Source organism: Aspergillus piperis (genome assembly GCF_003184755.1).
Source record: "Aspergillus piperis CBS 112811 unplaced genomic scaffold BO85scaffold_14, whole genome shotgun sequence".
Classification (NCBI taxonomy): domain Eukaryota; kingdom Fungi; phylum Ascomycota; class Eurotiomycetes; order Eurotiales; family Aspergillaceae; genus Aspergillus; species Aspergillus piperis.
In genome coordinates this window covers 573,161-600,640 of record NW_020291604.1, presented here as the reverse complement: position 1 = coordinate 600,640, position 27,480 = coordinate 573,161, and the positions used below count along the sequence as shown (strand labels likewise).

The window sequence follows — 27,480 nt, the reverse complement described above, 5'->3', positions numbered from 1 at the left end:
GGAGACAGCAGAAAATGGCCTTCTAGTCTAGATTAGTCGGAAACTCACGGCACGAGTAGGAAGCCAGCCCATATATTAATTAAATTAGCTTGGCTGAATTCGGATGGCGGAAGAACAGACCTACGTACTTGGACGGTGACAGACAACCTAACAATGTGATTGATTCTACTTTAGTACTAGGGGAGTCACCTGATTATTGATAGCTGATAACCAAGTTCAGTTCACCCCTGGATAAACTCCGGGTTTCCGGGACGAGTATCCATGGATGAGAAGGAGGGGAAGGTTATTAGTTTAGTCCTTTGATAACTTTCGACCATCATGAATCAAAGAATCAAATGAATGAATAATTTGTGGAACGAGAGGGAAATAACATCCATTATTCTTCTTCTTCCTTCTTCCTCTTCCTTGTGATTGTTTGTGTTATCCACCCCCCGCCCGTCTCGGTAATTACGGGGGCTCCATTACATGCTATATTTAGCAACTCACACTAAAGAGAGAAAAATAAAAATGGAAAAGGAAAAAAGAGGATCCAGTCAGTCCGTCCCCTGCAGCCGACGCGCATTATGTTGTTGTTGTTATTGTTGTTGGCAGCGAACAGCCACCATGAATGTCAAAGGTATACGTACAAAACATACTGCGAATTGCGTAGGGACATACGTAGACAGTTGAAAAAATAACAATTGTAGAGAGACATGAAGTGGATTGTTGGTTGATCTTATAATCATGATGCTCTCCCCATTCCAATCCGGTTCTTGACAGTCGATCATCCATCTGTCTTTCCTTCTTCTCTTCCCACCCCCTGCAAGTCTGGAACCAGTGCGCCCGACCGACCGGCAGCTATCAATTCAATCTCCCTGCTGATCCCTCCGTCGCGGATCCGGGGATCTCCTTTTGTTGGTCTCGATCATTAATTTTATTGGATTTTTTTCATTTTGATTTTTGATTTTTTGGGGTGCAATGCGCCGGACTATTGACAGTCTTGACTTGACATGGGATGCCAATGATGGGATCGGAGTATTGCTTAACCCCCAGTCATCATCATCATCATCATCAATTGATAGTTGACTAGCTGTTGCTGCATTCAGTCATTGTCATTGCTTTCATCATTATTCAGCCAGGATGGATGGATGATGGTGCAGTGAACAAGTAATAGTTTAATGCAAACTGCAACAGACTCGGTCTTAAACTTGACTCCTGATCCAAGCGATTTCCGACCGCGATAACTTTTCCCTTAGGGCTCCACGCGCGCAGCACCAGAATCTTGGCCGGGGCTCTGGGCTTAATGGCCTTCTGCTTGGATGTGAGCGGCGGTTGCATCCGCAGGCGGTTCAGGCGAGTTTCCATCCATTCTTTTAGTTCCTCTTCAATCTCAATTCATTCATTTTATTGGAGCATCGCGCGGTCTGGCCAGTCCCTGGCGGAGGTCTAAACCTTCCAGTTACTAACTAGTCGGCCCTTTTTCCTCTCTTCTCCCCTCTTTCAAGTCTTGTCTCTCTCTCACGCGCGCTCTTACCTTCTCTCTCCCTCTCCCTCTCCCTCTCTCTCTCTCTTTTCCTGTCGTGCAGGTGTTTAGTTGGTGCTTTTTCCTTCCCACCATCTTTTAGACTTGTCCTCTTTTTATTTTGGGGGGGGGCTTCCTTTCTCCTCTTTCTTACATCTTACTTTTTACACTTTACCTTTTTCTTTCCCTCTTCTCACCTGATAGTTTCCCTTTCCGGTCAGGGCTGCAGGTTGTCATTCCCAATTCATCCATCCTCCCTCACACTCTCTCTTCCTTCTTTCTCTCTTCTCCTCCCCCGAAATCAATCATGACCTAAAACAGGTCAACTCTCCGCCAATTCCCACCCACCTCCTGATTGATTCATTCTCTTTCCACTCGTTTGGTCCACTTTTGTTGCATGCTGGATCTCAGCCCAGTCTGTCGTTAGAGAGAAATCTGACCCTCCTCAATTCTTATAATCCACTCCTCATTGATTGGGAGTGTTCTCCATTCATTTTCGCCCCGAGTCTTGTCCCGCGGCTTGCAGGAACTTGACTCCCTTGGGATCTCGTGATCCTTGCGGTGTCCCTCCTCCCTCGTATAACCCGCACCACCCCCTCTCAATACCTCCACTTCTTGGGGGATCATTTATATTATTCTTTCCATTTGACTTGACTTTCGCTTGGGGGATTTCTTCTCCCCTTTCAAACTCTGTTTCTTGCCTTTCGTTTTTCCGAGTCTTGTGTTACTACCTTTCTCGGTTACATTCGTTTACCATGTTTCGAGCCCGACGCTACCGGGTCCTCCTGGTCTTCGCGACCATCTTTGTGCTCGCCTTCATACATTTCGCTCGATCTCGAGAACAGGCTCCCTCCGCCTGGAGTGCGCCACCACCCGTTGATCGCCATCCTGCATCGTTCTCGCCAAACCCTCCCCCGGCTGACGAGACCACCCTCAAGGACTCGGCTCCCATAGGTGCCCCTCCGTCCCCTCCTCCTCCTTCTTCCCCCGAGAGCTCCGATCAACATTCCGAAGAAGCGAAAGAGCCGTCTACCGAAACCTTATCTGATGCTCGCCCGTCGACCTCCGTGGAAGTGTCCAACCCATCGAGCGATGCAACGGGCTCGGGGAACAAGAATGAAGCCGAGTCTGGTCCGGCCCAGTCCCAATTGGGTTCTGAAGATAAAGGGAAGTTGGCAGTGGAGGCTCCCGAGTCCACTTGGCCACACCCCCATTGGAAGAAGATGCCCGAGCAATATCCTCTCGCTCCCGAGGACTTGATCCAGCTGCCCGCCGGTCAATCCAAGGTGCTCCCTAAATTGCAGGCTGATTTCAAAGACGAATCGTCCGCCGACAAGATGAAGCGTCTCGAAAGGCTATCGACGATCAGATCCACTTTCGAACACGCTTGGACTGGCTACAAAACGTCCGCCATGGGCCATGATGAGGTCCTGCCCCTCCGGGGTGGATATCGCGATCCGTTCAATGGTTGGGGAGCTACTCTCGTGGACGGCTTGGATACTCTTTGGCTCATGGGCCTGAAGGAGGAGTTCTCCCTTGCGGTCGACTTTATCAAGACCATCGACTTCACCACCTCCAAGAAGAAGGACATTCCGGTCTTCGAGACTGTCATCCGTTATATGGGAGGTCTGCTCGGTGCATACGATATCTCCGGGCACAAGTACGATGTGCTTCTGGAGAAGGCCGTAGAGCTCGCCGAGATCATAATGGGCGCTTTTGACACTCCGAACCGCATGCCAACCCTCTTTTACAAATGGGCCCCGTAAGTTTTTGGTTTTGGGTGCTATAGATTGGATTATGTATAGCTGACATGCTTGTTATGCAGGCTTTACACAGTGCAACCGCATCGCGCAGACAAGAAGGCTGTGTTGGCTGAACTCGGCTCTCTTTCTGTGGAATTCACCCGCCTGGCACAGCTGACCAAGGAAAATAAATACTACGACGCTATTGCGCGTATTACAAATGCGCTCGAGGCTTATCAGGACAACACGCAGCTTCCTGGCTTGTGGCCAATGAAGATCGACGCATCTGGTTGCAAGAAGAACCCCACTCACATCGATCATGAGGTTCCTCGCGGAAAAGTGGCAGTAGAATCAGCCACCAGTACTGCTCCCACGAGGCCTTACACCACTAGGCCTGCTCCAACGGACGCCCAGAGCTACACCGAGTTTTTGGTGCCTCATGATGCAAGATCACTGCAGGACGATGCCCAGCCCGCTGAGTACGGTGGAGTCTCGCGTCAACAAGACTACCCTAGCTCAGAGAGCGAGTACCGCGCTTCCTTCGATAAGCAGACCCCCGACGCGCAGTGCCATGAAGGCTTAACCAGCCCCGCCTCGGAAAGTGAGAAGTACGGATTGGGCGCTCTTGCTGACTCGACCTATGAGTATCTGCCCAAGGAGTATATGCTGCTGGGTGGGCTCAACGATCAGTACCGCACCATGTACGAAAAGGCCATCAAGGCAACCAAAGAACGGCTCCTCTTCCAGCCCATGATCAAGGGCGGTCGCGATGTTCGATTCTTGAGCACCATGACGGTGCCCAAGCAGCCTGGTCGTACGAAGGTAACCTATGACGGCGATCATCTTTCCTGCTTCGTGGGTGGCATGGTTGGTATTGGTGCCAAATTGTTTGGCATCGAAGGCGACATGGATTTGGCGTCCAAGTTGACGGATGGCTGCGTGTGGGCGTACGAGTCCACCAAGACCGGGATCATGCCCGAGCACTTCTCCTTGATTCCGTGCAAGAACGGCGAGAAGTGCGAATGGAACGAGGAAACCTACTACAAGGCGCTGGACCCGAACATGCAGGAGCGATTGGCTCGGGCGGCGGCACGCAAAGAAGAGAAGGAGAAAGAAAAGGCGAAAGCCAAGGCCAATGAATACGTGGATCCTGAGCCCGAGGCTATCAACTCGATCAAGAAGTCCCACGCCAAGCGGGAGCGCGGCAACTGGCACGTCATTGCAACGCCTCCCGACGACATCAAGAAGAAGGAGGAGGAACCGGTGGAGACCGTTGACGAAGCCGAGGAGGAGAAGGCCCCCTCGCACGAGGAGTTTGTCGCGGCCCGGATTCGGAACGAGCGGCTGCCACCTGGTGTGACTCGTCTGGTGGATCGCAAGTATCTCTTGCGGCCCGAGGCGATCGAGTCGGTGTTCATCATGTACCGCCTCACGGGCGACGAGTACTGGCGCGAGAAGGGCTGGGAGATGTTCGAGGCGGTGTCCAAGTACACGCGGACGGAGCTGGCCAATTCGGCCATTGAAGACGTGACGGTCCAGACTCCGAAGCCGACGGACGAGATGCAGTCCTTCTGGCTGGCGGAGACGCTCAAGTACTTTTACCTGTTGTTCAGCGACCCGAACGTGGTGAGTCTGGACGAATATGTGCTGTAAGTGAAAGCTGGCCTTGACGAGAACTGCGCACTGGAGACTGACCCTTGACCGCAGAAACACCGAAGCGCACCCATTCAAGCGCCCGCAGTAACCCTAATGCTCTCTATGGCTTTGTATGCATGTGCATGTGCAGTCTACGTCGATATTGCTGTTTTTGTTATTGCGTTTGTTTGGAAAAGTACAGATACCACGTCCCCGAGCACATGAGTTGATTGACCCTCTTCTTTAATCGTCACCCTTTATTTATCACCTCGTCTTCCCCCGATTTTTCTCTCTTGCGTGATGCTTTCGTTATTTCTCTAGCTGGCTTGGGAATAAGAGGCTGATATCAGGCGATCTGTAATGAACCCGGCGACTGGCGCTGGGAGGATGTTGTTGTTGTATAGACTACGTACTTTACTAGTGGCTGTAAACAATTAATCATGGGGACCGGAGAAACAACTTTGGTTTCTATATTGACACATGAATTTTGTTTCCACATACATTCAGAACTCAATGTTGTAAATCTAGATGCAATGTTGTCATACCAAGCAATAAGACTCAAGACAATCTCTAGTTAAGAAAATTAGCTAGTCAGCTAACTATTTAGTGCTGATGAATGACGTACGGCCGCCTTAGTACTCCGTAGTTCTCACTCCTGTTTCCCCGACCAGAAAAATACCAGTGGATCGCCCGCCAATCCCCCGCCGCCGCCCGAGTTGACTTGGCCACTTCCATCCACCATCCTCTCCATACTACCCAACCTAACCTACCACACCACATACACATCACACACAACACACCACTTCCCTCTACCTTTCCCCCACCCTCGCGGAGCAGTGCACCACCACCCCTCCTCGCAACCCAGCTCCAAGCGCAAGGCGGGCGGGATGAGTGCCGGGAAACAACCACACGACGACATTCCCGCCGACGACGAGGACGATCAACCCGCAGCACCCGCAGCAACACTAGTACCGCACCAGCAGTAGCACCGGGAAATGGACTTTGAGGTCTCCCTCGAGAACGAGCAGCAATTCTGGGACGAGATACAAGAGATTGTTTCCTCCCCTTGCTCCTCGGAAGATCATATCGATAATGCGCTGAGGTCTTATTTGGGCCTGGCGACGAAATATAAAGGTATGGAATGAGATGACATGAAACTGTGGGATGCGGGTGTATGGGCGAGGGCTGACAGCTGGGTGGTGGTATGGTTTTTTAGATGAATACCTTCAATCCGAGTTAGATGTTACGAGGTGCTCGTATAAATTGCTTGCGTCGAATATCTTTGTCGCTCATACGGATTATGTGCGGAGGCAGATGGTTTATGGGTTGTTGCAGGTTCGGATTCCTTTCTCTTACTTACCTTGTGGTTGGTGGGGATCTGGTTTAACTGATGCTGGTTTGGTGGTGTTAGGATGACGACCCTGCGACTCTTCACCTCATCGTATCGTTCTTGCTCTTCGACGGTCGACAGCATGACGTGGCGTTTCGGATGATGAATGAGGAGGGCCTGTTCCCGAGGTTGTTGGAGCTGCTGCAGGCGCGGAATCGGAAGGAGGAAGAGGAGGTCCCTGCGGAGTTGCATCGATTGCTGATGGATTTGATGTATGAGATGTCGAGGATTCAGAGGGTCAAGATTGAGGATTTGGGTGCGTTTCCTCCTTCTTTTTGGGTTATATTGTTGTAGACTGGGTTGTTCGTTGACTGAAGGGTGGTACAGTTCTCGTGGATGATGAATTCGTCAAGGGCCTCTTTGATATCATTGAGAGTCTGTCGTACGATGTTAATGATCCTTATCATTATCCCGTTATTCGGGTGCTGGTGAGTGGTTATGCTTTGCTTGGGATGCACTGGGGTTTTGCTAACGATTATGCTCAGCTGGTTTTGAACGAGCAGTTCATGATTTCTGCGCATGATCCGGTCGATGAGAATACGTCCAATGGCTTGACGAACAAGATTATCAAGATCTTGGCGATGCACGGCAATCTGTACAAGACATTTGGGGAGAATATCATTCTTCTGATTAATCGTGAAGGTTAGTCGTCCCAAGCGCAATGGGTGGAAGGTTCCTAACTCTTGCAGCCGAGACATCGTTACAACTTCTGACGCTCAAGCTCTTATATCTCATCTTCACTACCCCGACTACCTACGAATACTTTTTTACCAATGATCTGCACGTGCTAGTCGACATCCTCATTCGGAACCTTCTGGACCTGCCCGAAGAGGCGTCCGCTCTCCGACACACATATTTGCGTGTTCTCTACCCACTACTGGCACATACACAGCTGAAGTATCCACCCTTCTATAAGCGGGAGGAGCTCAAGCGGGTGCTCAGACTGCTTGTTCACGGTCAGCTCTCCGAGAGTGGGCCTGACCGGGAGAAGATAATGCACTTCGACGAAGTGGATGAGACAACACGAAGGCTGGTTCTTCGATGCGCAGCTGTTGAATGGCTACGAGACCCCGAACCAGAAAAGCCAGTTCATGATGAAAATACCACGCCCACGGATAGTGTACCTCCCGATGCTGAATTCGGGGAACCATTGGAATCCTCTCGGACTCTTTCACCCACGAGCACGGTCGACAGCTCTCCTGAGAACATGTCGCCCACCAGACTGGACGGTCCAGATTCCAATGCATCAAGCACGGCTGCGCATCACAGGCTCAACCAAGCGCAACGAATCGGCATGCACCTTGAGCATGCATCATCCTCCAGCCTCAGCGTCCAAGAAGTAGCATCCCAGCATGTGAAGCCTGGCATCATAACACCCAGCCGCAACGATACCCGTGCTGCCATCGATAGCCCAACGAGTCCATCAAAGCTGCTGGGCAAGCCCAAAGTCAAACCTCTGCCTCCGAGAGCAAGACGTTGGCGCGGCCGGCGAGACGACGAGCACGGACAAACTGACAAGATCCCCGAAGACGCCGAATCTCAACACACAAGCCCAATCATTCCACCCGCAACCCTCGTCACCACCAACAGCGCCAGCGAGCGCACAAATTCCACCGGCATCGTCCCACCCCCCGTCCCCAGTCACTCACGCCGTTCAGCCTCCAACCCACCTCCAGCTGTCCCCCCACCCCGACGCTCAACAGTTCCCCACCTCCACGCAGGCCATGGAGGAGTAGGTCACCTTCCTGTCCCAGTCACGAGCCACTGCACTCCGCTTGCCAGTCCTTCTCGACCTGCACAGCAACAACAGCAACAGCATCACCACAGCGTCAGCAGCACCAGCACACTCACCACCGCACCATCACCTACCCCGCCGGCCGCCACCCCTGTTACGCAAAAACACACTCAGAAACCCGAACCCCCTCAAACTCGCCGTCGCGGCCGCACAAAGAACGGCCGGGCAGACTTGACTTATAAACCCCCTCCCGTGCCAGATTTACCGGCGGAGCATCTGGAGAAAACCCAGCAGCAGCATAGCCACACAAATAGCGAACCCAAGACCAACGCCACCGTGAGTGTTGAAGAAGCGGTGCAGAACGTCAGTCTTGAGTAGGTAGCTAGCTGCCTAGCTGCCCAGCTGCACGGGGTAATTTTCGTTTGGGAGTAGCATGTGTATTCACATTATAGCATCATAGCATAGCAAGCATACACCATTTCAGTTTACTATAATCTGCATGCAATGCAGCGGCATAATGCAAAGCAATCAATTGTTGACACTTATTTCCCTAAATCTCTAGCATACAACCACCAAAACCACAATAATCCAGATTTAACCTAGCATCTAGCTTAACCGAGATAACATAACATTGTCAATAAGGACCCCCTAACGTGTCTGACCTATACTTATCAAACAACACAGAGTTAGTAAGTTAGTTGAAAGCGACCAATCTCCAGTCCGAGTAGTCTAGATAGTACGTAGAAACTACTAGCTAACCACCTACCAATACCACAACCACAAATACCATAATACCATAATACCACCTCACCTCATCCAAAACGCAAAATACTAGTCTTGATTTGATTATACATGTAATACAACTAGAACAAAATACTAACCCGGTGGCAAGCCTAGACTAGAATAGAATAGAATGGATAAGACTGACTAGCTCCATTCTCGGACATGGAACCAAACCGCAAGTAACCTTTCGCTGCTTCGCAACGGGCGTTGTGGGTGGGAACTGGGAAGATTACCGAGATCGGGGTTTTAGTTTGGATCTTTGTTTTTTCAATGGTCTGGCTTTACCCGAAGAAGTTGGGTGGGTTTCGGGTGGCTCCCGAGAAAGAAAGAAAGATTTGAGAAGTACGTACGTACGTGGTTGATGACGACGACGACGATGGGGCCCAGTTACTTAGTAGTTACTAGGTGGTTTTCGGTTTAGTCTGGATTGGCGGTAGAGCAGTGTTGGGACTTATCAGACGTTGGGTTTACTACGTACTGGCATAAGAGTGTGGTATGGTATGATATGATTGAATTGATATGATTAGATGACACCAAAGTCATCAATCCAAGTGACTGTCAAATATGCACAAGATACTGTGTGAGACATAACCAATTATTCACAAGACTTGTGTAAATGGACAGAAGAAGAAACATAACATGTAGAAGTAATAGAAATAGAAACAAAACAATAGGATCACCACAAGGGCATACCAACTGACAAGCTCCCGAAACAATCACGACCAGCGCGATCAAATCCGAAAGCATATCATATCTATGTATAGAATGTCAGAAAGGTTACTACCCCATGATGATCAGCCGCCCAACACCAGATGGACGTAAGTGGAGCAGAGCGAAATGCCAATCGTCAGCGTTGATTGATGCCCCAGAACTTCTCCGCTCCAAAAGTACCAGGGGAGTCTTGCTTCCACAGATCATCAAAGGCTGTAAATAGAACTAATTCATTATCGCCGGTGAATGTCTGCTGCAAGCTGGCAATTGCCTTTTGTTGGTTCTGCGAAGACGGCACAGCCTTGCCATTGGGCTGACCGTTATGTGGCCATCCTGACTCGCTAATAAGCGTTTTCTTGCCGCGGGCCGCTTTGGAGACTTTATTGGCTTGGTCTTTGACGTACTGGCCGGCTTTATCAGCGGTGTTGTTGTTATCGAAGAAGGCATGGCAGTTGGCAGCACAGTAATCGGACGCTTGGCAGAGCTCGGGATGTTGGATCAGGACTGAGAAGGTATCCACCGTTACCACGGGTCCTTGGTATCCTGCGGCGCGGAGCTTGTTGCGTGCTGTGTTTACTGCGTTGGTGACATCGGTAATCGAGTTCTTACCATCGTTGACTAATTCGTTGCCGATATTGATGGTGTGGAAGACGGACCAGTCCCCGTTGGCAGCCCCGGTGATGTAGTCAAGGCTGGATGGGAAGTTCTGCAGGTCGAAAACACCAGCGAAGACTTTCAGGTTGCGTTGTCGCGCGGCTTTGGCAACCTTGTTCGTCTGGTCACAGTCTACGCCGTAGATTCGGACGAACCCGTATTGCGCCAGCTTGTCCAGGTCTTGGTTGACTTGGTCTTGGGTCTTGCAGCTGCCATCGCCGTTATACGGAGAGTAGGAGATGCCAAAGCGACGGTAATTTCCGGTCTTTGGGTGCTTGGTAGATTCAGGAAGTGGGACGGCGGGGGAGAGATCCAGATCATCATCGAGAGTCGGTAACAGTGGTGGAAGAGTTGCAGGTGACTACTCCATTAGTCTGAACCCTAGCTTGACATCGGAAGCAGTGCTTGTTGGTTACACTTACATTTTCTGCCGTCGCAGTTGGGTTTGAATTGCCGCCGCCGCCGACGACGTTGTTGGCAAGAGCATTTCCAGCTTGGTCTACCCACACAATCACATCACCTCCTGGAAGATCACCCAGAGGGCCAAGATCGCGCTTTTTGCCATGGTCGTCTACAACCTCAGTCAATTGGTAGGTCAGGCACTCGTAGTCTCAGGGGCGTACCATAGGGAAGTGCGCGGACAACATAGCTGAGCAGCAACACAATGAAGAGGCACAAAAGGCGTTTCATTGCTGGTGTAACGCAAACCCGTTGCTACTGTATTGACAAAGTTGACTTTGAGATCAGTCTCGTAACGTTCAATCCACGTGGTGATTTAAGCAAAGATCCTACCGTCAAGCGCACCAGGAAATAACCGTCAGACACAGAGCAGAAGACGCGGATTTTGTTCAAGGACACCGTTCAGCCAAGTGCACCTCCTGACGATTCACTCTGGCATAGAGTGAAGACACCTGCCCTTCATTCTGGAGCGCCATGGGTGAAGACAAGGGAGTGCCGCTATTCTGCTTCTAGGAAAACAAATGTTTAACTGGGTTGTTTTGGATGGAATGTTAATTTCGTATCTGCGCAGATCCCTTGGTCTCGAGAATGCGCCACGGCCTCGTCCAGGCCATTTGCCACAAAATCGAAACCCCGATCGATTCCACAGTGTAACCTGTGGCCCCTTGGTGCTCCTCCAGAGCCCTAGGTTGGTGTTCTGCCCCTGTCATGACTCGACCATCAGTGAAGCGGATATCCCTGTACATCCCTTCCGTCGGGTTGAGATCCAAGACACAAAGTGAATCACAAACTGCATTGATTGGACAAGAACACGAAACTATTATTAGAATGTAATGTCTATTAATGTTCACTGTGCCCAAGCACGCAAAGAAATAAAGGCCGAGATGGGCAAATAAGAATATCTGCACAGTAAAAATAGAGACCCGAAGCTTCAACAACCTCATATCACGCCTCAGGAAACGCATCTAGGTCGCATCAATCCACGGTGTAATATGTTATACAAGAAATCGTGTAGGGTGGTGTTCTATATCACCAACACAAAGGGCAATGGCACGAATGGAAAGAAGGGTGCAAGAGGCGTGTCATTGGAGCATTAATGTTCATGGCCACTTTCAAGTCAAGCCGGTAAGGAAATACGAGAAAGAAAGGGAAAGGAAATTCTTTACTTCCTCTTGCTTAGAACTTTCGTAATCGCGTGGCGGATGGTCGTTCCCGCCTTTTCAATCTCCTTTCTCGTCAATCCGATTGTCACGCAAACCTTCAAGGCAGGAGGAACAATCTGCTTCGGCTCGAAGTTATCCTGGAGAGTCTTCAGGCGACTAATGAGAACACCGTTCGCGAGACACTGTATCCAAAGCAGTCAGTTATCTTTCCGTATAAGCCAATTTTGGCAAGCAACACTCACCTCGTCAACAATATCTTGGAGCAAGAATTGTTGGTCGTCCAGGGACAGCTTCTTCGCAGCAACCACCTCTGGCTTGAGGACCAGAATCATCATAGGGTTCTCGGGGGAACTGGTGCAATATACCCAATCACTGCGAGGGTCCAACTGGGCCCACATGGCCTTGGTATGCTCCCGCAGCTGCGTCACAGTCTCGGGGCTGTTCTGGAGAAGGTTGATCGTAGCACTAGCAGTGGTAGACAAGAGAGCGGGAAGTGCCGCAGAGAAAGTATAAGCAGCAGCCGAGATACGCTGATGATGGACGATCTCTTCCGAGCCAGCACAGAAGCCACCTCCTGCAATCAGTGGGCCGGCCAGCGAGCCCACAATCATATCTACTTCCGCCGCATCGACATTCTGGTGCTCAGTCACACCACGGCCAGTTCGCCCAAGGACACCAAAAGACCAAGTCTCATCGAGGATCAGACGGAACTTGTACTTGAGTTTGAGCTCGATCTGGAACCTAGTCAGCTAAATCCACAGGAGAACCATGATGAGGATAAGCACTCACAATCTTAGGCAGATTCACCATGTCGCCGTAAGATTCAAACAGACCTTCGGTGATAATGAACCGCCTAGTAAGAGGCTTCCTAGCTTGTTCCTTGGTAACCTTTGCAAGGACTCTCTCCAAGTCTTCCATATCATTATGCTCATACCAGCGAACAATGCTGCGAGAGATCTGGATACCCTTGCGAATAGCGAAGCTAACACCCTTGTCCGCAACAATGATATCACCACGCTTTGAGAACGCAGGAATGACACTGGAGATTGTCGAAAAGGCTTGCGCATAAATGATGCAGGATGCAGTACCGAGATAAGAGGCAACATCAGCCTCCGTCTTCATATGAACATCCTGAGTACCATAGAAGCCGCGGGGACCGCAAGGACCAACACCGTAGTTTCGCAGAGTCTGGATGGCCTTCTCCTTGAGCGACTCGTTCGTGTTAAAGTCGTAGTAGTTATAGGAACCGAGATTGGCGACCGTCCGACCGTTGCTCAACTTAGACTTGGGTCCAACTGGGCTGCAAATCACCAACAGTCAGCATACCATCTCCGACAGGAGACAAACCAGGAAAGACAATACATACCCAACAATGACCGTCCGCTTATCAACCTCCATCGCCTCCAGTGGAGTAGGCTTTCCCACCAACGGCTCCGGAGTCCACTCATCCACCAAATCATCAACCTCATCCTCCGAAAGTTGAACCACACCCGGTTTAGTCGAATACTTCGGAGCGAGAAGGTAGCGGACCGCAAACAAGAAGAGGAAGAGTTCGACAGCCGAGCGGATCGGGTCGTTCTGGTAACTAGACTTCACATAACGTAGAAAGATCGCTGAACCGGGTAGACGATGGAAGAGGTCGGCGAGTTCATGGAGGTACTCCGAAAGGAGACGCTGAGTCTCCTGGATATCCATGACGGGAGAAAATCCACTTAGCGCTCAGGGCGCAAGTACCCAGGAAGCAGATGAGCGGAGTCTGAAGTTGAAATGAAGGAAAGACCCTCTATAAATGATTCGACAGCATCAGCGACTGAATAATAAGTCAAGGCAGCGGCATTCCCGGAGGTTCGAAGCAACACGGCAAGTCCAACTTCCGGGATGGGCGCGGCCCTAACACGTGACTCGGCGCTCCTTGCAGGTCAGCTCGTTTCACGAAGCGTATCAAGCACTGAGCATCGACAAGACCCTGAACGTGCAGGTATACTCAAATTATGATATTTAGAGTCAAGGAAATGTACTATACGTCTACGTAAGAGTGGTGTTGGACTGGGACATTTAGGATCCGAAACTCTCAAGACTCTTTGAATTCATAGTCAACAGGACTAGAGGCAAAGAAGCCCTCTAGATAAACACCAAGGAAATCAAAGGCAGCCGATGCAATGGGACGATACAAGAAAAGCTGGCAAGTCTAGTGACCATACATAAAGGACAGAACAACACCTTGACAATACAAAACAGTTGAAAGAGATTGAACCCATTAATGTTGGCAACTGAAGGAGCATACACGCAGTTTCGTCAAGGGGAAAAAAGGTGGAGACGAAAAAGAAAAATAAAAGGCAAATGTATGAGACTCGGCAGCGACATCAAGACGCTGGTTACTTTATACAGCTCGTTTCCATGTTCCATTTCCGAAAAAGAAAGACAGGTAAATGTATTGAAAAACAATTTAGGACAAAAACAACCTCTAAGCAGATGCAGACGCCGCAGACGGGGTCCAGGCGGAGTAACCGACAGGGAGACCATTACCAGTGTAACTGGAGATGGTATCGTTGTTGTCGGTATCCAGGGGCTGCATAAGACTCATGATGTTGAGGTTCACGCTGATGCCTTCATCGCGGGCAACCAGAGGAGCAATGAGAAGAATGAGGAACAGAACCAGCATAGTGAAATACAGGATCGCAAAGCGGACAACTCTTCTCTTGCGGAGCTTAGACTGCTTCAAAGAGTAGATGGGAGGGCGGATTTGACGACTGTTTGAATGTTAGTATATGAGAACATAGGAATGAAGTGGAATCTGGACGTACCTAGGCCTCAGCCAGAAAAGGATGACAGAGTGGAACTTGTCGACGTAGGGGATGCAGAGAGCAGGAAGCATGATGAAGAGGATAAGATGGCCCAGGACGAAGTCACCAGAGAAGTATCCGAGCTCGGTAATCTTACAGAGGAATTCTCTGCCAGGCTGGGAAAGCGAGTGCCAACCCATGTTGTACCATTTTCCGGTCCACCAAGCAATGTTCGACTGGTCATGCTTGAACTCTCTGGTCAGGGCGAGGGAGATGATAAGCTTGTAGATGAAGCGCTGGATTGCAGCGGCAGCGATCATTCCCAGGACCATGCGAGGCCACGACCAGCTCTCGAGGAAGAACATGACTTCGAAGATGACAAGCAGAACGATGACCGCAATGGCGTGTGCAATGGCGGCGAGGACAGCACCGAATTTCTTGCAGCACATGCCGAAGATGGGACCCATACAGCAAGCCATACCGAAGAACATACCCGAGACACCCGCGTTGACACCAATGGGACCGAAAGCGACGATCGCAATACGAACCACGGCATTCGACGCGCGCGCGTTGTCGTTGGAGATACCAGTTCTCGAGTTGATGTAGAGGTAGGGAACCAGAGTTACAGCAACTTGGACGAGAGGAGCAATGATTTCACTGAAGAAAATGTTCGTGAACTTGGCCCTGGGAACATCGCCGGATCCCTTCTCTGAAGGAACACCAAGAAGCTTGCGCTTGTAACCTGTGAGACGGGTACGAGACAGGCGGCAGAAGGCAATCCAGGAGGAAGCATGCGAGCGCGAGTTACCACGAGACAGCCATCTGATGTAATCGCGGTAGTCGATGAAGAAGTCGTGCCAGGCAAACTGGTGGGGGTTGAAGAGGAAGGGCGAAATGCAGAGAGCAAGCAGAGAAACCCAGAACCAGATAAGAGCGGGCGTCCAGACAGTGGATGTCGCGAACAGAAGCATGAGCAGGGAACGCGCACCGGCATAGATGGACGGTCCGGCGAAACGAGAGTACAAGACACCGAATGGGATGCGAGCCGTAGCGAAACCACGCCCAGTACCAATGTAACGAGCACCACCGAAGGACAAGTTCTGGTGGACAGCGTTGGCATAGATCTGGCAGACGAACACTTCGAACATGAAAGAGAAGGAACCAAAGTGCTTGGCCAAACGAGTAGCCATGCGCCAAAGACCTCTCTCAGTCAGTTCCTGGACAGCCAGGGGAACGAAGGAGATGAAGAACACAATGAAGATGGAGACGACACAGCGGTTCACCCAGGCGATAATGGGAGTAAGATCCGCACAGTAGGTGGGACGCAGAGGGTCAGTGATGGGCAGGTTGGAGTTGTAACGGCAGGTGATAGTTTCATGCTTCAGGGCACCAAGGTTGATCAGGACAATCATGAACATCTGCACAGACAACATAATAAACATGTTGTTAAGATGGAAACCAGGGTGAGCATAGTAGAAGGACAGGAAACGGTCGAGGGGCAGCTGTGTTCCAAGGTAGTAGTACTCTCTGGACAGCATCTGCTCACCCATACCAGTACCAATCTTGGTTGTGAAGTTCAGAATGGAGCCGAAACCCAAATCACGACCCTTACCGCACTGGAAGTACTCGCAGTGCTTGATGCGTCCACCACGGCACAGTGCAGTCATACCAGCATAAATATCCTCGTTCAGGTGGAGACCCTTTTGAGCCTTGGAGATACCACCACGCGTAGTCATGAAGATACCGTTCAGGAAATCAGGGTGACCATAGTGCAGCTTTCCACCAATCTGGGCAAGAGTACGAGCAAACAGGGTACCGAACGTCTGTTCCTTACTGGCAGCAACGTCACCAAGAACACCAACATTCTCGGAGAAAATGTATTCACGAGCACCGAGAATGGCGACGGGGGTCTCAGCCTCGGAGGCAATACCAGGGGTGTAGGGCGAGACATTGTCGGTGGTGAGTTCTTCGAACTCAGCCAGAACACTACGGATCTTGAGACACTCCTCCAGGTAGTTATCCTGGTTAGCGTCAATGACCTGGATGTATTCACCGCGGTAGAAGATGATAGAGTGGTTCTGGTTATCGGACTTGCCATCACCGAGAATAGGGTTTCCGGAGAGCTGGATTCTGAACTTGGGCTTGCGCATTCCGTTGTCAAGGAGCTCGCAGTGTCCATCAATCAAAGCCGAGTACAGGCGGGGCTCCTCACCCTCGTTAGCTGGCGGCTCCTCGTCAAGGTAAGCGATCTGGAGATCAGGGTAGGCACGCAGAAGGAACTCGGTGTTTTCACGCTCTTCCTTGTTGAACTTGGCATAACGCTGCATGGAGACGCAGATCTTGAACTTGCGACGAGCCATCCTCTCAAGTTCACGTTCGAGCTTCTCGGAGTTACCACCAAACATCTGGACAACCTCGGGGTTCTCAACGCGGTAAAGCAGCTTGATAGCCCTGCTGTAGTTCATGAAGCCGGAAATGGTTCTGTACAGGGTCTGAGAGCGAAGGGAGGACCAGATACGGGTACGGAGCGTGTATTCGGGAGCAGCAGACTTGAAACCGATGCAGTAGAAGGGAAGGTCATCGATCTTGCTCTTCTGCGCATCCTTCTCGTTCTTCTCAGGTTCGCCGTTGAATTGCGAGGTCTCATCAGCCAGAATCTTGGTGTCCTTGACGAAGCAGTCCCACTCGTGGGGGTGAAGCTGCTTCAGGTATTCCAGCAGAGTAACACGAGAGTACGGCTCATCCTCACGGATAATTTCACGCAGTGACAGCAGAATCTTCTCCCCGTAGTGGGGGATAAGGACGGTGAAAGTGGGCATGTTGTCAACCGGGAGAGGCTCAGGCATGGGAGTAGCGACAGACTGGGCAAAGAAGGAGATACGACGCTCAGCCTCACTACCCGCCGGGAAGAACTCAGTCTTGAAGGACTGATCTTCCTGGGAAACGAAGAAGGTAGGAGCCCGCAGCGTACGCTTGCCCTCTTGTTCGGAGGGAACCTGGTGGTAAAGCAACTTCTGGACGTGATCAATCGCCAGCAAATGCTCACGGTACATGGAGATGATGATGGCGTTCCAAACTTGGGAGATGAGCACCTTGGGCTTGTACTTAATCTCCATGTCGGTCGTAGCCAACACCTTGGAGTAGATACGCTTCGGTAGGCGAGAGAAGATATTTCTCCAGGGCGACCAGATGGAGACACCGAGGTAGAAGGACCGCGCCACCGAGAAGATGGTGTTACAAATGACGTACCACAAGTAACTATCCAGGAAGAAGAGAGTCAAATCCATGAACATCATCAGACCGAGAAGGATCTGAGGCTGAGCGTGGCAAAGCACGTTGGGGATGTAGGTCACACCAGCACACTGATGGATACGCATCGGGGACAAGATGCGCATGGGATCCTTCAATGACAGGGTCAGGAAGAAGTAGGACTCGACCAGCTTCGCACCGAAAACACAGATCCACAGACCATAGGACATCCACATGTCATTGCCATTCAAGCGCGGGTAGCTCGCTGTGAATGTTTGACTGGCCACATATTGACGGCCGTGCTTCTTCAGGTAACTGCCAAACAGACCGCCAAGAGGCATGACAGAGAAGAAGAAGAACGTGGCCAGAGCAATGAAGAAGTGGACGATACCAATAATCAGGCAAATTGTCTCACTGAGAACGTTGTTGAAGCCGAAGACCACAACACCAGGAGCAAGATTGACAATGAAGACGGCAATGAGGAACATCAGACGCTTGCTGAGATGCTGAGCACCTGCCCACCGGCGAGGCACATACATCCACTCACAGAGCGTTGCGCAGATCTGAATGAAACCAACCAGGGCACCACCAAAACCGACAGCAGACCAATACTTTGAACCAGCGGGCTTATTGTCCAGCTGCTGCTGGTAGTTCTTGGTGTACAGGGTGGGAGCGTTGTAAGCAGTGAAGAACCAGAAAGCACCCAGGTGAATTACCCAGATACGGTTGAAGTTGGTGATCATGTGGAACCAAGACCGAGTCTCTCTGTACGTCTTGAAGAATGCTTTCTTCCAGTCGACGTCCTTCAACTTGGTCCATCTTTCAGCCGGGGGAACATCGACCAGACGAGTCTTATCCTCAAATGAGATGCGCTCGATACCCTCGGGGTACCAGAAAAGCTGGTTCATATCATCGTATCCGATGATCTTGTCGTGATCACGCTCGCGGCGGACATACTTGCCATCCGAGATTTCATAACCCTGGTCACGGCAGAACTGGTAGAGGGGTGTGATGATCTCATTCAGGTAAGTGAATTCCTCCACCGGCTCGACCCGGCTCTGGCACTCGGGGGAGCTGTAGTAATCGTCGGCACACTTGAAGATGAAGCAAATGCACTCAGGCATGTAGCGGACCTGGTTAGCTTCACCCCAGCACAGCATGTACAGAGCCAGCTGGCGCACACGATCATGCGGGGACATTCGGTTCATGCGTGTCTTCCACCTGTACACAGCAGCTTCCAGGCTATTGTCGCCTTCCATGGCCTCGAGATTCTCCTCAACGTTTTCAGGGTTCTGCTGTGCTGCGGCCTTGGCCGCTTTGCGAGCCTTCCTGGTCTTCCGGTCTGCTTTGCCCAACTTCATGTTGGCGAATCCCACGGCATCGTCCAAATCCAGGTGGGCAGCGAAATACCAACGGCGGTAGTTGGCGTTGTCACCACCAATGTAGTCTGCGTGCAGAGACAGAAGGGCTTGGTTGGGCGTCATTCTGGAGGCCCGGGAGTCCAGCTGTGTCATCAGGTGGTCGTACATGTTGCGCATGCTGTCCCTCTGGAAACCGAATTTGTTGACCAGGTCAATGAAGATATCTTCGATCTCCTCTTTGGAGACGGGAACCTGGCCATCTGATGCCCAGGCTGGGTATGGCTCCCGAGAACGCGGTCCACCGGGAAGGGCGTTTCCGTAGTCCATGCCGTATACGGGTGTCGAGGCGCCAGATGATCGGTTGGCGCCATACGAGACCTGCGAAGATGGCGGCCGGTATCCGTTGTATCCACGACCAGCATACTGGCTGTCGGCATAACTGTTGTAACGTTCATCTCCACGGCCATAGTAATCCATATCCGCAGCTCGAGCAGTTTCTGACCTCATGGTGAAATCGCTAAAGGTCTCCGAATCCTCCTCAGAATCTCCACGGCGTCTCCCACGGGGTGCACCATTTCCTTGGTCATAGTACTGGTCACCGTAGTAGTCATCCTGGTGACCAGCATCGTAGTAACCACCCTCTTGGCCATATGCCTGACCTCCTTCTGCGTTGTAGTAGTTGCTGTTCGAGAGACAAACAATGGTCAATCAACTGAACATTCTGGGTACCGATTGTTGGATATAATGGGGAGACATACCCTCTATCATAATAGCTGTCACCGTAATCGTTAGGATCGTAATAAGCCTGGCCATGTTCGTCCTGGTAGTACGCATCGCCATGCTCCTGATGGCCGTAGCCATCTTCGTAATGCCCTGCTGGATAGCCTGACATGTTGGATAGCCACAATCACCGAGCCGTGTAATAGCTTCTTCTAAACCATGAGTATCAATAAGGCCTTATCTGTGGGGGGTGGAGAATGGCGGTTGGTATCAAAGATCCTGCAACTTACATCAACAGTGGCCCATTAAAAATTACTCTGATCCAAATTTCAGTGATAGAAGCATAAACAGATAACACTTCTGGCGCAATGGGATATGTATGTTCAGAACGCGTCGAAGATTGACTTTTGATGTTGTCGCAGCGTTCTTTTCCTCTGAAGGCACCAGTGCCGGAGTGTGTTTCAAGGGTGTGTAAAACTAAACAACAATCTCAACTCGAAACGATCGTCTGCTTATTCTTCTGTTGCTCGTAGGTCGACTTCCAGGGCGGGGCCGGATGGTCGTCGCTGGAGGGACGTTTGATAAACGAATGGAAGGGTGAAGCGAAGTAAAGAACAAAACACGACTAGGGGGAGAGTCAAAAGCAAAAGCCTCCCGGTTGCCGCTGGCTGAACCTGTCTCAGCCAAGAAAGGCCTCCCTCTTCTTTCCTCAAACGAAAGCAAGAAAGAAGGAAGGGAGTGAGGGAGAGGTCGCTAGTGTTGCAAATGATGAGTCGGGGGGGAAACGAAGTGTCGACGAAAAAAAGAGCGAACAGGAACCGAAAGGAAAAAGAGGTCGAAGATCAAAAGAACGAAAGAAGGAAGGAAGGAACTAAGAGACGGACGGGGAGGGAGGAGGAGGCTTGAGTTGGACGGTAAGTGGTGAAAAGGGAATTGATTGACCACCCAAGCAGGGAAGATAGGACTGGCGCTACTCCCTAGTAGGACTGGGAAGAAGGGGAGAGGGGGGGCGGCGCTGGTGGTTATTTTGGGATCTGGATCTGCTAATTTACTTGCGCGCCCAGTCCTGTACCTGTATGCGATACTGGATTATTCCTAAAAAGGTCCGGATGGTGTAAATATGGTAAGCAGACGGGTGCCCCTGCAGCCTATCACATCCCGATTCACCCTCCCCATTCATCCCACCTGCACCGGGCGGGGGTTACCATCGGTATTACCGCACGCAGTACCAAAACGCGCGTATTGTTACCCACTTTTTTCGCCGTCCAACTAACTCTTGTCCACAACAACCACCACAAGCCCCCCCCCCGACGCCTCAGCCCTCACCATTTCTGGCCTGGAGATTCTTTGACTGTCGGTCGAATGAAGTGCGGATTACTTGGCAGGGTCCTCGGTGATTGGCTTACTACCGCCTGAGGTGGCTCATGCTGCCTACCAAACTGACCTACCAGATGTCTTGTCAAGGATTCGAGGTGCCTCAGATACCATGGATAATGGGCCACACAAGCTGGAGTCGTTATTTACTTTTTAGTAACGTGGAAAATCTACGTATCTTCCCCCCCTCTGTTTTCAGTTATCCCCTTACCCTTTTTTCCTTTCTTTCTTTTTTTTTTATTTGGCAATGACTCCATCTTCCAATATATGATATCAATCAAGATAGTCAATGGTGTAATTATTACCCACCCTTAGGGGGGCGAACATCCCTTCCTCTTTCTCGATTCTGGAAACAGTGACAGCTCGAGGCTCTAGGTAGGAGAAGGTTAAGCGGCGTGAGTTCCGGCACAACAGGATGGCCAGACGGCGTTGGTGCCGGAATCCATGGGAATCAAGACGGCCCCTGAAGCCCCGACCCACCGCCAGGTAATGCAGATGGCGCAATGAAACTGTATCCATACGGTATGGTGTCTTTTTGGCGTATCATCGTGACAGCAATTTACCATAGTTGTGTTTATGTTGCTTCGGAACGGCATGCAGGGATAATTCTCCTCATTCTTGAAGCCTGAAGACTGTCTCTCAACACCCGCCGCAGATATGGTCGTGGCCAGGGTAAAAATGCGTCGCTATGCAGTCTATGGCGGTTGTTACCATCTTGATCTTGTTTGTTTATGTTCATGGAGTACAGTGAGCCCCTCAAGGAGGAGGGGATGTTTGGTTCAACTGCTTTTTTCGGGCACTGCTTCGTTCCTGATCCAAGACCTGGCACCCATGGTTGCCCTGTTGTATCTGGTGTGTCAGCATAATCACCTCTTCGGCGTAACGAGGTATCTCAGTAGACTATTCCATATTCGATGCCAATGTAAGCATTACTTGCGGGAGGGAATGGACTATAGAACTACCATACAGAGCTTTTACATCCGTCAGACGACTTTCACTCAGCGGAGGTATTATCGGATACTCAGGAACTCCGTACATACATCCACGCTGCGGTTTCATTCTCAATCGAGCGTGAAGACTTTGCACGACTTAATTCCATTTGCATCTATTATTCGCCGCTTGGATTTGCTACCCATTGGCAGTACGTAACCTGGTAGTTCGAAAACAAACAAGTAAGCGTCAGTCGATTTGCCACGGTGGGAAGCTATATTCACTGCTAGCCGCTTGAGAGGCCACTCCGAACCATAACCGCTGATTAAGGTAGGTAGGTAGGTAACATTTCCATTTTTACTTTTTTCCAATTATATCTTCCCCCCCCCCCCCCCCTTGCCACCAATAGTTCATACTCGGCGGCTATCTCACATTGACGGGTAATCGGCCCTACAAAGTAGTACTAGAGGACGGGGTCCTCCGTCCAACTATCAAATCAAGTGTGCTATTCTTGTGGTTGACCCCGATGAACCCGCCTCGCGAGGGTGGATGCAAACGGGTACTACTTACACAGAGAGGGTAGATCAAACTTTATATAGAGTGGAAGAAATAAGACGCATGACATGGTGGCTTTATCGGAGGTGGCAATACGAATCTCTTGGGTTACTCAAACTGGGTGGATGTTCATTCAAGGTTAATGGGATGCAACTCCAATAGCAGAGGACTTGCAGGAATGCAGAGTATGGGGTTATGCAGTGGATTGTTTCCCATTCCTGAGGGCAATAAACAACAATAGGAGAAGAAGCCATGCCATACTTGTTGTCCCAGCCACAAGAAACCATTTCATCCATTACGGAGTAGTAGTTAACTATGCCGGGTGGTTCCGCTCGTTGATTTGGTTCATGAGGACAGGACAGGTCCTGAGAGGACAAGGTAAATTCCTAGTTGACCTGGCCCTTGGGGATTTGGGTGCCTTGAGTCATGGATCCCAATATTAATGTAGATTTGATTTAATCCACCTGACGATGATAGACCCTGATGCCTTCTTTTGCTTGCTTCTGCTTGTCTGATCGATGGATGAGATCCCGTCAGCAGCAAATTTGTGGTACTGTCAATTGGGGAGAATTGAAAGTTACCTTACACGGAATACCTGTCAGCCACTTTACCTGCATGATAAACTGCGTAACGCAACTCAGCAAACCATGCGTTGACACCACATAAGCAAGTGACCCGTTTTTTTCCCAGATAATAATGTAAGCATCAAACCACTAAGATTGAAGTGTTCGAGGCAAGCGAACCCCCCACCTACACATTAGACCCAACTTTGAGCCTTGGTAGACTTGGGTGGTTTCTTGCTTTTCTTTCGGTGCCTTCTTTGCTTCCTTGAAGGACTTCCGACAATATCTTGTTTCTGATTGGCAAGCTAAGGTTATCTTTGGGCCTTCTCGGGATATCGTAAGAGATAATCAGGCTAGATGATCGACAAGACAATGTGGTCTGCCTTCTTCCCAGCCTTTTTTTCTCACTACACTGCGGGAAGGCTGGGAGAGCATAGCGGTGGATACACACTAAGTGCTTAGCAGCCGACTACTGTATCTGCTTCATCTTAGACATTTTTCTTTCGCTTGTCGCCGGGAAAGCTGTGCTCCGGGCGGTGTTAACTGTTAAGAGGGGAAGAGTTCTAGAAGGATAGACTGGTCCCCTCCTTGTGTGGGAATGACTGCTGAACGTGAAGCTTGTGCATCCACCAAGTTATCTAGTATCTACAGGGTGTACGCAACATGTCGATACCTAAACGATAGAGTCGGCTCCCAGTTAAGATTCGGGCGAACATCACCCAGAAAGGCAACTCTTTTTTTTTTCTTTTAAGACTTTTTCCGCCATAATGCAGGTCAAAAGCATGCACTTCTGAAAATTGTCTCCGAAATCTGTCGGTGACATGAATAAACACCTGCACCGAGATCGAAGGGCAACCAAGCAACCCTCGGAGCCATGGTTCCGGCTACTGCTGCACCACCGGTTGAAGTTCTCACAATATGTGTGTCTCATTTATTCTGCTAAGGTGTTCCCTGGTTCCCTTCTCATGTGGATATATTGTCTACGTTTATAGATTATAGATTGACTTTTTTGGTATTTCTATAACAAATTGAACCTCTGCTATGGGCAGTACTTTTGACACAAATTGAAAATAGTTTCCGGACATACTATGCTGGTGAACCATAGACCAGCTTCCCTATAAATATAAATAAATCTCTGCCCTTGCAGGTAGGATTCAGGAACACGGTCTTTCTCCGAACCCCTCGAGTCTAAACTTCTATTCTAAGTAAATGCAACACAAAATACAATGGAAGAATAATCGATTTGTGGTCGACGAACTTGTGGGCATCCCAATTGACAAGTATCAAGCACCACCATGCAAACGAGTGAGCCTGACATCGCCATAAGACCATAAGCGTGCTCTCAGGCACAGCCATGCGATTGGCATTCAACGGATATTACTTACTTGCTTATGCTGCATATTTTAATTGACTTTCGAGCCATGCAATGATGGAGGTTGGGTGAACCGCCAGGATCCCAGCCGTTCAACCTCATTGCAGCCAACAAATGCAACGATTGATCCATCAATCCATCCATCTTACTCCTCTGTAATAATCTACTACTGTGCTTAGTGTGGAGTATTTACTTACTGTGTAGGATCAGGACACCTTTCCAATACAGGTTTCATAAATGGAGAGAAAAAACCCAGAACCAATCCCTAAACAGAAACTCAGTGGGGCTGGGACATGCGCGACCGGGGAACTGTCCAATCGGACCCGTCCGCCCGACAAAAGGGCCAACGGGTGGCGATTTCTTAACGCCGGACAACTCTCAACTGGCTGAAAGGGCCCGGACTGGTCCAAAAGAGACGACGACGTGGAACTCTTGTCTGGGAAGAGAAAAAAAGGGGGTGTGTGGTTTCAGGTTCCATTTGGCCCGACCTAGAACACTTCCCGGCACCACCAGGGCACCATTTTATCATCCTCCATTAATCGTGCCAATCAGCATGTTGGTTTGGATTCCCCTTTCGTTCTTACAAACTAAACACATCTGGGTTTTGTAAATTGGTATCTTTTGTTTCGATTTACTTTACACCGCTTGGGTTTTGCTAGCCGATGGGGTAACTAACTGTCAAGTACGTAGTTATAGGGTTGGGTTATTATTATCATCTGCCTCGTTAATTATTAATGATCGCTAATGGACTCCTTATCCGCCTCGCTACTCCGTACTAAGATAGATACTTACTACGTAGATACTATCTATATCAATCAATAATTTTGGCTGAACAGGGGGAGTCTCGACTGTCGCGGAACTGAGTCGATACTCGGTAACTCCTGAATAATCATGAAATGGCTCTGGCCGACGGAAAAAGAAGCGATCATCACCATGCACTGCACGGTCGGTCATCTGCTGCATAATTAACCACGGTGCTAATGTAGAGGGAGAGGCAGAGAGAGGAGGTTGGCCATCGTCATCCTATCTGTCCCGTGCTGTCCTGCCACCGACGGTCTCAGTAGGTACAGATGTTAGCAGCCTAGCATCGCCACACCGATATACCACGCTAACCATGTACATCTGCAACTCGATTTCTTGAAACTCAAGATCGGCATGTGTCGAAGCAACATCGGGATCCAGAAGCACGGCAAGTCAAAAAGTTTGTTTGGCTGGGAGTGGGGTGATTAGCAACCTTGCTTGCGCACAGTTGTTCTGTCTGTCTGTCTGATCTGCACGGATGAGATGCTTCTCTCCGCATTCGGTTGTTCGAGTTATCAAGATGCACTGCTGTGTAGCTACGCAATTACCTCCGCAGTTATGGAGTATTTGTGGCTCTTGTGGGTGGTATGATATGCATCTGCGTTTGGTTGGTTCGGTTGCGTTGCACGGTGGAGGCAACGGTATCCCCAAAGCTTGATTTCATGTACACTGTAGGCAGTGAACGGGTTCTGTGTTGGACTGTGCGATGCTGCTCTGGGCGACTTCCTGCTTGATGTCTTAGACCTGATGGATCTAGTGTGACGTGAGTTCTTGTGCATGTGGGTGGATTGTCTCAGCCCGTCTGTTTTGGTTTGTTCGATATCTCTCATGTGCCATATGATGTGGATGTGCTTGGGCTGGCTGGGTTATACCTGTGGTTGCAATGGCTTTGAGTCGCCACACGGTAGTCTATCGAGTATATGCTAGAGAGCTTGGTAAGCCCTTTGGTTGATTGTGTCCTCCGACCATCAATGCTGTGGCTGGTGAGAGTACTATATAGTAGTCTGATGCTTGATAATATATAGTGGTACTATGCCCGTGGGTAGTATGTGATATATGCAAGCCACCCATCCCAGATTTTGCTGTGTAGTCCTTCCGCGACTGAAACCACAATCAGCCATATTCAGTCGGCTGAAGTGTGAGCTACCGGTGGTATATGCCCATGAGCCGTTGTTCCTGCCATGCCTTTCGGACCTGCCGTGGTTGTTTGTTCACCCCGATAGACCTAGGACGTCCAATCTGTTCCCCTGCTCCCCGCTTCCGCATCCCATATTCACCGCATTTATAATGTCCATAGTGATATCATCGTCTGTCCTGGTGACCAGTGTTTCACATGTCTAGTAGGTTCATGCCTGTTGCCCTTGCCGTGCGACGGGGTTGTTATCCACGGCTGGAATACCGTGACTGATCAATATTGTATCCGTATGCCAGTCACCCCAGGGCTTGGTGCCATTAATATCTCTTCCTTGACACCACCGGATACTACTACTATGATATAGCTACCTGCTTTAGTAGCGGGCGTGTGCCGATCTGTTGTATGTATGATGGCCTATATAAAACGATGATGTATATATCTTAACGGCTACCCTTACTAGTAGTACCATAACAATAACACGTGGCAAAGTGTGAGACTTCGGTCATAGAATGAATAAAAATGCTAGTTAGAAGGGAGATAGGCACGCCAATCAATCAGTCATCTAAATTGTGGAAAAACTCGTCTACATGGCCACAGACAAACCTATGGATCGCTGTTCATAATCGACAAGCCATGCCTAGGGTCATAAGTCAAGAAGTTAAGGCTTGAACATATAACAAGCCCGGGTGGTCTAGTGGTATGATTCTCGCTTAGGGATACAAACCCAAGCATATCTGCGAGAGGTCCCGCGTTCGATCCGCGGCTCGGGCCTTGTCTTCATTTTTTTTGCATTTATTTTTCTTTCTTATCCCACATGTAGGCATCTTCTTGTATCGATAGGGACTTGAATCTGCGTTGTGAGAT

At 50.0% G+C, this 27,480-nt stretch overlaps 6 protein-coding genes and 1 non-coding gene across 7 annotated transcripts; 4 read left to right on the top strand and 3 right to left on the bottom strand.

Annotated features, from left to right (window-relative positions):
• Positions 1-2,256: 2,256 nt before the first annotated feature.
• On the top strand, positions 2,257-4,987 carry BO85DRAFT_375927 (class I alpha-mannosidase 1A; the record flags this gene model as incomplete). Its single annotated transcript, XM_025656196.1, has 3 exons — positions 2,257-3,263; positions 3,327-4,892; positions 4,951-4,987. The coding sequence occupies 3 exons, from the start codon at positions 2,257-2,259 to the stop codon at positions 4,985-4,987; spliced, it is 2,610 nt and encodes an 869-aa protein (XP_025513818.1).
• A 632-nt stretch (positions 4,988-5,619) lies between these two features.
• On the top strand, positions 5,620-8,543 carry BO85DRAFT_479360 (uncharacterized protein). Its single transcript, XM_025662947.1, has 6 exons — positions 5,620-6,012; positions 6,095-6,213; positions 6,290-6,524; positions 6,596-6,696; positions 6,754-6,910; positions 6,958-8,543. Exons 1-6 carry the CDS (start codon positions 5,874-5,876, stop codon positions 8,379-8,381), a joined length of 2,175 nt encoding a protein of 724 aa, XP_025513817.1. The 5' UTR covers positions 5,620-5,873; the 3' UTR covers positions 8,382-8,543.
• Positions 8,544-9,275: 732 nt separating this feature from the next.
• Positions 9,276-11,001, bottom strand: scw4 (putative cell wall glucanase (Scw4)). The gene is made up of 3 exons (XM_025665595.1): positions 10,775-11,001; positions 10,574-10,722; positions 9,276-10,512 (listed from the first exon to the last, which is right to left on the bottom strand). The coding sequence occupies exons 1-3, from the start codon at positions 10,839-10,841 to the stop codon at positions 9,634-9,636; spliced, it is 1,095 nt and encodes a 364-aa protein (XP_025513816.1). The 5' UTR covers positions 10,842-11,001; the 3' UTR covers positions 9,276-9,633.
• A 771-nt stretch (positions 11,002-11,772) lies between these two features.
• On the bottom strand, positions 11,773-13,468 carry lcbA (serine C-palmitoyltransferase subunit lcbA; the record flags this gene model as incomplete). The annotated part of the gene is made up of 4 exons (XM_025656207.1): positions 11,773-11,955; positions 12,016-12,507; positions 12,563-13,073; positions 13,140-13,468. The coding sequence occupies 4 exons, from the start codon at positions 13,466-13,468 to the stop codon at positions 11,773-11,775; spliced, it is 1,515 nt and encodes a 504-aa protein (XP_025513815.1).
• Positions 13,469-14,237: 769 nt separating this feature from the next.
• Positions 14,238-20,058, bottom strand: BO85DRAFT_489884 (1,3-beta-glucan synthase; the record flags this gene model as incomplete). Its single annotated transcript, XM_025663632.1, has 3 exons — positions 14,238-14,523; positions 14,578-19,848; positions 19,925-20,058. The coding sequence occupies 3 exons, from the start codon at positions 20,056-20,058 to the stop codon at positions 14,238-14,240; spliced, it is 5,691 nt and encodes a 1,896-aa protein (XP_025513814.1).
• Positions 20,059-26,424: 6,366 nt separating this feature from the next.
• BO85DRAFT_68864 (uncharacterized protein) lies at positions 26,425-27,099 on the top strand. Its single transcript, XM_025665594.1, has 3 exons — positions 26,425-26,821; positions 26,913-27,016; positions 27,080-27,099. The coding sequence occupies exons 1-2, from the start codon at positions 26,538-26,540 to the stop codon at positions 26,935-26,937; spliced, it is 309 nt and encodes a 102-aa protein (XP_025513813.1). The 5' UTR covers positions 26,425-26,537; the 3' UTR covers positions 26,938-27,016; positions 27,080-27,099.
• Positions 27,100-27,296: 197 nt separating this feature from the next.
• BO85DRAFT_t187 lies at positions 27,297-27,387 on the top strand. The gene has a single exon. It is a non-coding gene; the product is annotated as a tRNA-Pro (tRNA).
• Positions 27,388-27,480: the final 93 nt, after the last annotated feature.

Bases quoted from the DNA above. Each gene is read 5' to 3' on its own strand.
- BO85DRAFT_479360 (XM_025662947.1), top strand. From the start codon at position 5,874: ATGGACTTTGAGGTCTCCCTCGAGAACGAGCAGCAATTCTGGGACGAG. The intron at 6,525-6,595 runs GTGCGTTTCCTC...AGGGTGGTACAG, and splicing joins GGTCAAGATTGAGGATTTGG to TTCTCGTGGATGATGAATTC. The intron at 6,697-6,753 runs GTGAGTGGTTAT...GATTATGCTCAG, and splicing joins ATCCCGTTATTCGGGTGCTG to CTGGTTTTGAACGAGCAGTT.
- scw4 (XM_025665595.1), bottom strand. From the start codon at position 10,841: ATGAAACGCCTTTTGTGCCTCTTCATTGTGTTGCTGCTCAGCTATGTT. The intron at 10,723-10,774 runs GTACGCCCCTGA...CTGAGGTTGTAG, and splicing joins TGTCCGCGCACTTCCCTATG to ACGACCATGGCAAAAAGCGC. The intron at 10,513-10,573 runs GTAAGTGTAACC...CTAATGGAGTAG, and splicing joins CAACTGCGACGGCAGAAAAT to TCACCTGCAACTCTTCCACC.
- BO85DRAFT_68864 (XM_025665594.1), top strand. From the start codon at position 26,538: ATGCAAGCCACCCATCCCAGATTTTGCTGTGTAGTCCTTCCGCGACTG. The intron at 26,822-26,912 runs GTAGGTTCATGC...TCCGTATGCCAG, and splicing joins ACCAGTGTTTCACATGTCTA to TCACCCCAGGGCTTGGTGCC.